This window comes from Neopsephotus bourkii, unplaced genomic scaffold, assembly GCF_033783945.1.
Source record: "Neopsephotus bourkii isolate Nb327-2 ecotype Australia unplaced genomic scaffold, CSIRO-AGI_Nbou_v1 NB_1314, whole genome shotgun sequence".
NCBI lineage: Eukaryota > Metazoa > Chordata > Aves > Psittaciformes > Psittacidae > Neopsephotus > Neopsephotus bourkii.
This window is the reverse complement of record NW_026901795.1, coordinates 494185-506745: the sequence shown is the minus strand read 5'-3', so window position 1 is coordinate 506745 and position 12561 is coordinate 494185. Positions and strand designations below refer to the sequence as shown.

The 12561-nt window shown below is 38.7% G+C and overlaps 1 protein-coding gene across 1 annotated transcript in view; it reads right to left on the bottom strand.

Moving 5' to 3' along the window:
* Positions 1-756: 756 nt before the first annotated feature.
* The window catches only part of RFX6 (regulatory factor X6), a 39588-nt gene continuing 27783 nt past the window's right edge, over positions 757-12561 (bottom strand). Inside the window, exons 12-19 of the mRNA XM_061366183.1 lie at positions 11142-11286; positions 9798-9907; positions 7538-7655; positions 6340-6462; positions 4758-4967; positions 3619-4128; positions 2420-2638; positions 757-1535 (exon numbers count right to left, since the gene is read on the bottom strand). Of these exons, the coding sequence (XP_061222167.1) occupies positions 1369-1535; positions 2420-2638; positions 3619-4128; positions 4758-4967; positions 6340-6462; positions 7538-7655; positions 9798-9907; positions 11142-11286 (1602 nt within the window). The 3' untranslated portion in view covers positions 757-1368. The remainder of the gene's footprint in view (positions 1536-2419; positions 2639-3618; positions 4129-4757; positions 4968-6339; positions 6463-7537; positions 7656-9797; positions 9908-11141; positions 11287-12561) is intronic.

Sequence of the window (12561 nt, the reverse complement as noted above, 5' to 3'; positions counted from 1 at the left end):
ATTTTTCTATTAAAATAGCCAGTTGGGAGGGTTGCAGTATTTTTTAATCATCTTTACTATTTCTGGTCTCAGTATACACAGTTGCCCTAAACCCATGAAAGCTGATGAACGTTTTTTTTTTTTGCAGATTTCCGCCAGCAGGAATTCTGGGTGCACAGCACAAGTAATTTTGAAATCCTGTGACATTTTGTGGCAGGCTGAGAAAGTTGGGGCTGTTCAGCCTGGAGAAGAGAAGGCTGCGTGGAGACGTCATAGCAGCCTTCCAGTATCTGAAGGGGGTCTGTAAGAAAGCTGGGGAAGGACTCTTCATTAGGGACTGTAGTGATAGGACAACGGGTAATGGGTTAAAACTTAAACAGGGGAAGAAAGTTTAGATTGGATATAAGGAGGAAGTTCTTTACTGTAAGGGTGGTGAGGCACTGGAATGGGTTGCCTAGGGAAGTTGTGAATGCTCCATCCCTGGCAGTGTTGAAGGCCAGGCTGAACAGAGCCCTGGATGACATGGTTTAGTGTGAGGTGTCCCTGCCCACAGTAGAGGGGTTGGAACTTGATGATCTTAAGGTCCTTTCCAACGCTAACTATTCTATGATTCTATGATTCTGTGATTCTATTATTCTATGGTTGTTTCGTTTGTTTCAGTTATCCAGCTGCAGTGGCAGGCTACTGCAATTAGATAGCTCATGATATTTTAATGTTTTGTTGAGTTTATTTTAAGAAAAAGTGGTTTATTTTATAAGAAAGAAAGAACACACCAGAAAACAAAGCTCAATATCTTTTATTTATTTCCTGAGGACTTTCACTTACACAAGTAGGCACTAAATATTTGAAATTGACTTTCCAGAGCACAGCAGTAAAAAAGTAAGAATTTGGCTTCGTTTCATTTAAAACAGTAAAAATTGACCTTGTAAACGTTTCCATAGGAGGTAGGATACATACATTTGACAATCTGTCAAATAAGAGAAAGTAAACAGTTACTCTGTGGTCCTAATAAATAATGAGCAACACAGGCATTAAATAAACATTTTTATACAAAAAGATGTAAGTGAAAGACTAAAATAGCATTTTTAATAAATTAGGAATAGATGTAATCATTTCTTTACAACTCAGTCTTGCTTGCAAGAATCACTGTCTCTTTCTGCTCACCCAGAATTTTTGACTGAAAAATTGTAATGGTGAAAACAATCCTGAGTGATTCACAAGCAGGACCCAATTTGAATACAGCAAATTTTTTCTCTGTGGAGGACTGCTAATATCCCTCCTTTAACACCTCTATGTAATACTTTTCCATCAACTTGGAGGGGATTGTATCATAGCCTTAATATCTGGATTTGGAAAGTAAGCTTAAAGGCACTGGCATGACTCTCCCAGTTAAGTTCCTCCAGCAGCTGCTCCCATGAATACAGTGTTGATTGGTGGCAAAGATGACACCATATCTCTGCTTGGTGGGTCATGGGGCTCCAGACTTTCCTGAGAAGAGAACTGGCCAAGTGTTCCATACATGCACTGGGAAGAAGATGTGGTTTGCATGTTTGAAGCTGTGGGGAAAAAAAGGTTACCTTAATTTCAAGTTTTCTATCAATTGGATTTAACAAAAAAAAAAAAACCACAACAATCCAATTTCATCTGATGGAGACTTTATCTACCAGGCACACTATCTGAAGGGTGGAAATGCCAACACTTCTATACTACACTCAATTTACCTATGCCTCAATAAATCTGCTTCAGTGGCACTGAAGTCTTGTAGAGCCTTAATAAGGTAAGTAATGTCTGATCTTTTGTGCAAGGCTAACAGATAAGTAGTAGGAAAACATAAACAACAACAAAACAAACAGTACCTTAGTTTGTATCTTCCATGTAACCCTTTTTTGGAATGTGAGACAAAATTCAGATGCTCTTTATTTAATGCACATACCAAAACAAACCCTTTGGGGTTGGGTAATTTCACCTAAAATTCATTGTCAGTGAGAGCATTGCCTAAGACACACAGTTGTGGCAGCACAGGACAGGAAGGGACTATGCCATAAAAAACATATGTCTAGACATCTCTGACCAAGGGTTCATTTGATCTGTGTGACAGTGAGGATCCTTAAGAGCCCTTAGAAGAGTTCAGTCCATTATTAGCTCACTTAATAGATAGTAAGTGTTTTCTAATATGGATTTTTCTGCAACTGAGGCCCAGGCCAGTCATTCCAGTCCTCACAGACAATGGGTCATAGTCCTCCTTATGGAAGTGAAGAGTTATTAAACCCACAGTCCTGCAATATTAAGGAAAACGTATCTTATGATGCCCTGGGTACTGAGCCATTTTATCTCAGTATTGCATCTCATATGCTATATATATGAGCTACAGTTTAATACTCATCACTTGTTCGGATGCTAAAAAGTTCATAGCTCTTCCTCAGTCATTGGCTATACTTACACATAGGAGTCCGACAGGTGATTGAAGGTGAGGACTCTGCATAGTATGAGCCTGCTTGTTTTCTTTCACTGTCATCCAGGATATTCAGTGGATCATGTATATCATTGTATGATGGCAACGAGCGAATGCTGCTTACACTGCTGATTACAGAAACATGTTGATCCACCATTGTTCCAAGTCTGTGAGATTCTGTATAATTTATATTGTTTCCATAATACCCTATTGACAGGAGATAGGAAAAAAAACAGAGTGAAAATACGGCTGAGGAGAAAGGGTAGGGTAGGAGCCTGGGACAACCTGGAACAAAAGTTAATTGTTACCGGCTGAGTCCCTTGAGAGTAAGATTATTTATGTACTCATACAGCCTAGCAACATTAGAAACGTATGCAGTGATTGACCCAAAAGAGCGGTGGTAACATGGCAATATAAAAGATCCTAAGAGTTCAGTCACGCCTTCAGTACAGAATTGCCCTTCCAGTCTAAGATCAAGAATCAAAGAGTAGCCTACAGCCAGTGGCCATAACAGACACCATGGAGACTCCTATCTACAGTTCAGTGCTCCCTTCTGAAGCGCACCATCAAGGAAAGTACATGTGGAACGAAAATCTGCAGAGTACACAAATCCATACAAATGCAATAATTACACTGTCTCTTTCTTTCAGAAGAGGGAGATAGCTTTGTTGACCATATCTCTAAAGCAGATTGGTGCAATAACTTTATGCTCAAAACAAGATAAATATTAGGAATGATGTCTCAAACTAATTCTAATGCACATATACTTCGTCTCACCGCCCTGATCTTGTGACTAGAATGGTCCATTATGCTGATCCCAGAGGTAAGCTATCTTATTCCTTCTCTGTTTCATAGTAGATGTTTGGGGGGCTTTTCGAGAGATTGTTAAATCACAAGGTCAGCCTGGTTTTGCTTCCTTTGTGCAAGACATGGCAGTGGTTCCAAAGTAAGATTAGCATAGGCACAGCAGATGCATGTGAGGTCTACTGGGAATGCACCAGAGGAAAACACATTCTTAAGTTGCTTGTTAAGCTACTTTACAATCTCTGTGTGTCATCAGAGAAGTGCAAAACAAGAAGGTATAAATAACACCTGAAAAACATCTTCCATAGAAAAAAGCAGATAAAAGGCATTTTACTCCAGCAAGGAAGAGAAACAGAAGGGAAAAATAAAATATCTATTAATACCGTTGGAAGCATTAGCAGGATATGCTGCTCCTGGGCATGTAGACACAGAGTTGCTCAAGAAGTTGAAACTCCCAGTATTCAGAAACTGTGTATTGTGTGCATCCTGAGACATGGATGAGGGACCATAGCTAGAAGGGGATCTGGCACTGTATGGAGACACAGCACAACTGTTGCTGAAGTAGTCTCTGGAGAACTGCTGTTCACTCAAGGCACTGAAGCGACTGTGCTCTGCTCTGTGGTGGTAAACTCCTGGAGTGGAATGGGCCTGAGTTCTGAACATCATCTGGTAATTGGAATTGTTTCCATAGTAATTCTGATTAGTTTGTGACAGTGTCTGGTAAAGGGGTTCTGAATAGGAAGAGCATTGTGAATGTGTAGATAACACTGGAACAACACTTGGAGGTCTCACAGCCATTGGCCCCTGGTTGATAACGCTTCCTCGGCTTGCCATGGCTGGTGAAATAGGTGGAGTCATCAGGTGACCAGTGCTTTGAGACAGTTCCATCTGACCTGGAATAAATAAGCATTAGCTGCAATCAGAATTCATACTGCAGTACTGCTGAATAGAGCAGATCTGTTAAGGCACTGTCCCTCTAGTGACCCCCACCTATATAACCAATGCTTTTTAATCCATGGCTTCAGGGTACGAAGCTTCCCACTTTCATTCTCTGGCTTAGAGGCTGTCACATTCAATAACAATGTCCAGCAACTGGTGAGTCACTAAACCTGGAGGTATTTAAAAGATGTGCAGATGTGGTGCTTAGAGACATGGTTTAGCAGTGGACTTGGCAGTCCTAGTTTAACAGTTAGACTCGATGATCTTAAAGGTCTTTTTCAACCTAAGTGATTGTATTGTATGTATGTATGAAATACAAGTCACATGTACTCCATGTGTTACTGTTCATTCTGTTTTAGAAGAACCAGCCAAGAAGTATAGAATAGTTTTACCACTGTTCCAAGAGGACCTGTTACTGGCAAGGCTCTACAATTGCCATCTTCTGTAAATCAACACAGAAGGTGAGTTCATCATTGTTTACTAGAGGTCTTTATAAATGCATATGGCCATTACAGCAACATGTTACTGTGAGCTGAAAGCCTAACAAGCAAGAGAAGGACAAACTACAAGAACTGTTACATACCTGCCAGATGCATATTCTCATTGTCTCCAGCAGCGAAAGGGTTCAGACCAGAAGCTACACTGCTTGGCTGACTAGCTGACAAGGACACGTAGGTTTGCTCTGCTAGACACTCATTTTTGACTGAAGTGTCGCTGGGCAGAGGAGCACCTTTGTTACGATTTGCTAGGAAGCAAGAGCTGGGTGATGCAGTAAAGGTGGCTTTGCTTGCATCTGGAAGAGTAATTGAAAACTCTTGGTGGCTGTCATGCATGCTCATTGCACATAAATTCCCCAGAAGTATATAGACAATATATGAGCTGCCTGATTTGTTCATACCTTTGCTTATTTCAAAACATAGTGACACCTCCATGTTTTGCATGTAGCCAATGAATACAAATATCGCCCTAGTCTTAACCTTCCCAGTGGAATTGTTTGTATCATATTCCCTGACCACAGATCAACATCACAGAGTATCAGCTTCTTACTGAAGCCATCATAGTGAAGGTACAAATCAGACTGATTCCCTTGTAATAGGAGTCAGCAATGAAGTCAAGTAAATTGCACCAAGAGTGAACCAAGCTCATGACACTTCATCCTAAAGAATTAACAATAGGAATTTTAGAATGCTTGAACTCTATTTTCATACTGATATCTAGAGAAAAGCATTTGTTTTACTCAGTAGTTGTACAGTTTTGTGCAGAATATTGATAAAGTCAGTGGAAGTTTTGCTATTCTTCAGTGGAAACCAGGACTTTATGGTTTCAAGGACTTCACCTAAATATCCAAGGATAAGGCAACTGCTACACAGAACAAGTTTTTTCCTGAATGATGAATTAAAAACATTGACTGTCAGACAAATTCTATGCAAGTTTTTTGCAGCAAAGGGCAGATTTAGAGTAACAACAACCAAAAAGTTAAAGAATGTTTGCTGGTGCTAATGTTAATAAAAAATATTTCAGCAGAACTATTTTTATACAGTAAAGTTTCACTGAATATTTTGGGATTAAGTTGGACTTAAATTTGATCTAAATTAAACTTCATTTTTATAGCAAAGCTCCTGGAGAATATGACTTCAAACTGTCTAACCTTGAAGAAGCCAGGTAGATGGAAAATATTAAGGTTTTTAAATTCATTTTGTTTCTCTTCCACCCTGTAATACTTCAGCCAGATGCTAAACAGGGCTCCAAATTTGTGTTCCAACCTTTCTAAAATAGTTACAATTTAGCAACATTTACTATGTTCCTAGTTCCAGGCCCAATTACATATTGAAGCTTTGGCAGAAAAACTGGCATCAGGAATTTCTGCCCTTTCTGCTAGTTATACCTCTTCTCATACTTCAGCTTGTGGCCCTTCAGATGTACCTACAAGTGTTTGTTGCACTCAGAGATTCAGTGTATTCACATTCCCACAAAATGCTATTAAGTGAACTACGGTAGCAAGGTGGGAATCAATTGCTATGGGGTCACAAGCTTTTCAAGTGAATTTGACAGTGTTGAATACAGCTACACCTTCAGGATCAGACAGTAAGCTTGTTTCTGTTTAAACAAATAAGCCAATTTCTAAAAATATGGGAGTACGTTTAAAAGAACCAAGCTCTAGTTACCTAAATTCTTCATGTATTTGTCCAGTAGATTTTGGAGTTCTTGTTCTTTGTCATTGTTGAACTGTGTCTCCATGGCGAGCAGGATGTACTCATCTAGTAGCATGCGGATCAAATGAAAAGAACCTTTGGGAGGAGAAAGAGAGAGAGTAGCTAAGTTATCTTTGTGACCATCTCTCACCACTCTACAAGAAGAGAGTGAAACAAACAAATAATTGTGGACTTTAAATGACCTGGCAAGACCAACAAGGTATAGTGCCTAAGTTCTAGCTCTAATCTCTCTTTGCACTGGCCCACCTAGCTCAATTGTTTACTGTCCTGTAGGCTATTTGACCACTAATTACATCAAAGAAAAATACTGATGAAAGTGAGACATGCTTTATACTTGAAGAGGGCACACAGTGGAGCTAGATAAGGCCAAAGTCTTCTAGAATGCCTCTGCTTTGCTTCTGTTTGCCTTGTGCTAAATAACCAGACAATAACTGGTGAAGTCTTTGACCTTATTTCAAGGATATATCACATTAAAAATGTGTGTCTCCTTGCAGCCATTTAAAATGCACTCTGAAATTTTAAACCGCAATTTACCTGCAGCTAAACTTAGGAAATCATGTGCTAGATTCACAGTAAGTTTCACTTGCTCTACTATCTTCTATTTTATAAAAGATTCTTTCTGAAAGTCCCCAAAAATGTAAACACTTCCAAAGATGGACATGTGAAACTTATGTTTTAAAACACACAAAATGTTTAATTGACTGTCTGCTGATACCAGAATTAAATGAGTGGTGATCTGCCAAATACATTTTGCTTGTATTAAAATGTAATATGCACAAGAACTTCTGCACAGCAGCATTTTAATTAGTTTTTTTTCCCAAACTGATCCACATGTAAAACTAATGATTTAAATCTTCTGTCGCCTACACTGAGGTATGAAGTTATATTTCCATTGCCATGTCAAAACAAACACAGCTTTTCAAATGCAAACAAAATACCTTTTAAAAATGAACGTGACACTGCTCACCAACAAAATATTGCTAGCATTTACAATTAAAGGCTAGTTTGAAAAGCACATTACTCAGCATTTATGGCTTTAAGCGAATAATCTTTAGACTGGGACAAGTTCCTCTGCTCAGGAAATGGTGGAAAGCTGGTAAGTGCTAGCACATATGTACAAAACATGAGAGTTTTTGCAAAGCCTTGGTACCAAAACTTGATGCGTTGTTTAGAGTTAGATTATGCATCACTCGAGCACCAAAAAAACTCCATTTGAGAAGGAAGTCTTGAGCTCTCTTCTTTAATGACCTCCCATTTTGCTTGCTTGCCTGAAAGAGAGTAGTAAGATACTGGTAAATATGCTAACTTGTTTTCTGCACACACAAGAATTAAATATTCTTGAGAGTTCAAGGAGTCTTTGACTTGAGCTGATGTGACAGGGTTGGATCAAGCTGCTTGTTCAAACTATCTTCATAATATGTGTCCTAAAGTGATAAAGAGCATCATTCACTTATTTCAGTTCAACCAGAGTAGAGGTCTGACAATGTCAGATGATGCAAACTGCTTACTGCTTGGGGTCTGCTATGCCCTGAAGGTATATAAATTGCCTCATATTCTAGTATTAAAGATGCCAAAATATTCTGTAAATATGCAGGTGTACAGGGCAGAAATAAATTTAAAAAACCCTACCCTCTGCCACTATGTTATTCCATATAAACAGGGAGATAAGTGTTTGTACTTGAATGTAGTCTAACACTGGCCAGACTTTCTCTTACAAAATGGTATGTTTACTAACGTAATACTGACACTTTTAATGCTGCTCATTTCATACTGTCACTTCACTCTGGCAGTGATCTTTTCATGTGGTAATGTATGCCCTGTTGCTTTCTCAAACAGCAAGCAGAAAGAAGCTGTTGTGTGAATTTGACGATAACTGCAATTTGGCGTGAACAGAAGGCAGACTGCAATGGAAGGATTACATGTTCTGTAAATTATTAGCTTCTGCTTATTTGACCTAGCCTCCTATCAGGAATCATTGGTATTTCTTACCCTTAACTACAGGAAAACAATGCTAGGGACCATACCTGTTAACTTTAATAATAACATATCACATAGTAGAATGATGAATGAGACTGTCACCCTTTCTGCCTGGCTTCTTTATCAGAAATTGTCTTCTGAAGTTGTGGAATGAATTTTAGACCATAATCATTCAGTTCTTTGGATAAGTTGTGATTGCTTAGCTTCAGTGGGAATTTTGTGTCTAGGTAAGTGCATATGAGGACTTGCTTTGGCTCTGCTACCCTGAATCATTCGAACCTCCCCACTGTGCTGATCACTTATAACAGCAGATATCAGGAAACTCAAAGAGCTTTAAAGGAAAGAAATTATCACTGTCTCCATTGAAATTTGGGAAAACAGGTGAAGAAAGGAAAAAAGACATGCCTATGATTGTTTTGTAAGTGGCAGAGTCACTGTCTTGCAAGTCAGTCAAAGCTAACTGCACTGCCTCCTCCTCCTGCATCCATTCATATGAAGATGCTCCCTTAAACGGCAGACAAAATATTCCATTTCCAGATAGAACAAGACCTGATGAGAAGACCAGTGTTCAGCTCTAGCAAGCAACGGGTAACAATTTATTCTGCTAGTTCACATTAATTAGTTAAGAATCGGTAAATATCTCTTACTTGAGCTATAACATAGAGCTCAATAATTTTGTTCTGAGCCATAGTGTAATCATTCATATGTAACTACATGCATATAAAATACTTGTAATTATAAAGCATCTTGTAAATCAGGAGAAAAAAGAATCCCATCAAAACCATTAATTACTGTGTTAAGAACCATAACAAAGCTACAAAACTGCATCATTTATCCTGGTCTGTAGAAATCCAGGTTAGCTACTTCTGAATCCACCTGCTACATTAACTCACACCATTCAAATACCATTCCACCATAGAATGGTAGAATGGTTTGGGTTAGAAGGACTTAAAAGATCATCTAGTTCCAACCCCCCTGCCACGGGCAGGGACACCTTCTACTAGACCAGATTGCTGAAAGCCTCATCCAACCTGGCCTGAACCTGGAAATAAAGAATTGATTCTCCAAGGAATTGCTTATTCGCTGAGCAATATACCTGTGTTTCTGCATACACATATAAAGTGGATGGGTTTCTTTCATGTACACTGATGACTTTTATGTTAAAATACTTCTTAAGTTTGTTGCACACATAAGACCGCTTAACAGCACTCAATATGATTAATTGGAACTAATGGCACTGGAATCTTTCTCACCAAATGAAGAACCTCCCTGTTACAATAAGGAGATGGGAGCAGAGATAAGAAATCTACAAAGGTAACCAATGGGACTACCTAAATGTAAAGGGACTGTGTAAGTAAGAGGACTGTCTGACTGTGTAAGGAGTAAGGGCAGTAGGATTTGGTCTTGAGCCAGACAGAACATTTGAAAGGTACCTTGATAACCCTTTGCTCAACCACAGTATCCAACCATTCAATAAATGATTCCACAGTGGCATTCTTCTTTAGAAGATCCTTCAGTTCTTGGAACACTGTAACAGAGTCATCTACCATGTAAAAAGGAGAGCATATCATTTCATGCCATTCTGAGTGTGAGAAAAAGCCACTCACCAGCAATACGACAATATTGTAGCATGGAAAGGAAAAGCAAATAATTAGAGCAGTAAAGAAAGAAGCAATTCCCCAGCAAAGCAAGCAGACACACATTCATCACACATACATATTTAAACTACTTAAGCATTACAGTGATACAAGTTGTAAGACAAGGAAGTTTCACAAGAAAATAAAAGCAAAAAAAATCTGTTAATTTCAATTCCTTTTAAGATTCAGCCTTGAAAACATTTTTATTACTAAGTTTAGTTGTAAAGCTTTATCTGTGACGTGGCAGATTTGTACACTTTTTTTAGGTTTACCTTATATTTTACAAGTTTCTCACCATATAATGTAAATCTAACTCCATAAACTCCAATTTTCCAAAAAAAAGTGCCTGAACGACCAGTTAGGTCTCTATGTTTCTTTTTTTTTTTTAACCAGTGTGGAAGAGCACAGGGAACAAAATAGAAAACAATTACACCAAATGTAGGAAATGGGCAACTCAAATGAAAATATGAATAGGTTTCTGAACTATTAAAGACAACAAACTTTCATGATCAAGTAATAATATTTAGAGGACAACACGCTGCTATTCCTTTCAGCTCTCCAAACTCTGATCAGCATGATTCCTATGACAAAAGTTATCTTTTTAATAGAGAAAAAGGGTATTTTTTTTAACAACAGGTATGTAATATGAAAATTAACACTCTTCATTCTATTCTGTGTATGAAAATAGCTATTATACCTCATAGAAAATTATGTATTTTGTTAAAGAACAACATGCAGCAAAAAAATCTACTCATAAAAAGAAATGTAAAGTAGCTCAGAAGTCCATTAAACTAAGCCATAATGATGTAGAATTTTTGAGACATATTTCAAAAATCGATCTGTGCTAATATGCTCATATGATTAGGACAAAACTAAAGAGATTTGATTACACTTAGCAACTGACATGTAAATGATTACTTTAGCAACTGTTTGTGACTTCTCAGCCAAGCTTCTGTTCTTGTAGGACATGCTAGGGCAACTAACTGGTTTTCTTGAGATACTGAAGTTAACACTAGGCTAGACTAGAGGATGTAGGGCATCTGTGTGCCTTTTCTCAGTCCATCTCCAAGTAGACTACCGTGGTGTGGAATGAAAAAGCAAATTACTTTTAATGATACAGATATATCACCATGAACTTACATTCACTGTAGACCTCCCCATCAGAGTCTGTGCTGCCTGAGACTGCAAGGAGTGCCTGAGATGCAATACTATTCAAATCAACTTTTTCAATGTCTGACACCATGGAATTGACCACATGCTGATCAAAAAGGGCTGGCCGAGCAATCTGGAAGAGAAGTAAATGTAAAATGTTGAGACCCTGTCACGGTTTAACCCCAGCCTGCAACTAAGCATCACACAGCCACTCATCCACTTCACACTCCTCTGTGGAATGGGGGAGAATTGGAAATGTAAAATAAGAAAACTCATGGGTTGAGATAAAAACAGTTTAATAATCTAAAAAAATAACAATAACAGTAACAATACCAATAATAGTAATAATAGTAAGGAAAAGGGAAAAAAAATAAGAGAAAAATACAAACAAAATGAGTGATGCAAATGAAAACAGTTGCTCATCACCAACCAACCGAGTCCCTGAGCAGTGTCCCCTCTACCACCCTTCCCTCAGTTCTTATTGCTGAGCATGATGCCGTATGGTATGGACTATTCCTTTAGTCACTTCAGGTCAGCTGTTCTCGCTGTTTCCCTTCCCACATTCTTGTCCACCCATCACCCACTCTATGGTGGGGTGAGAGGCAGAAATGGACTTCGCTCTCTGTAAGCACTGCTCAGCAGTAATGAAAACATCTCTCAATTATTCAGACTCTTTCCAACAGAAAACCAAACCATTAACTCTATTCAAGCCAAAACCAGCACACACCCACAGCTGGGGATCACCTGAATAACCCCTCAGAGAAGAATCATAGATTCATAGAATAGTTAGGGTTGGAAAGGACCTTAAGATCATCAAGTTCCAACCGCCCAGCCAGGGGCAGGGACATCTCACGCTAAACCATGTCACCCAAGGCTCTATCTAACCTCGCCTTGAGCACTGCCAGGGATGGAGCATTCACAGCTTCCCTAGGCAACCCATTCCAGTGCCTCACCACCCTTACAGTAAACAACTTCTTCCTTATATCCAATCTAAACTTCCCCTGTTTAAGTTTTACCCCTTGTCCCATCACTACAGTCCCTAATGAATAGTCCCTCCCCAGCATCCCCATAGCCACCCTTCAGATACTGGAAGGATGCTATGATTACTGTGCTTGTTACTGTGCTCAAAAATTAAACATATTCTGTTTAATCATGGCTGGGGTTTTCGTAGATCAGTTGAGAAAATGTTTCCCTTCCACTAGACTTCTAATGCTTTTCTAATGCGTCTTTCTATCAGATTATCTTCCTGATGTCACATATGTGCTACTTCTGTCTTAACATTCATGAAAGAGAAAACTAAGTTAAGATGAATATATGGTGCATCTACAATTATTCATGAGGATTCCCACCTCAATGCCCAAGTTGTTAGCACTTAAATTCCCAACAGAAATTGTATCCTTTTGTATAG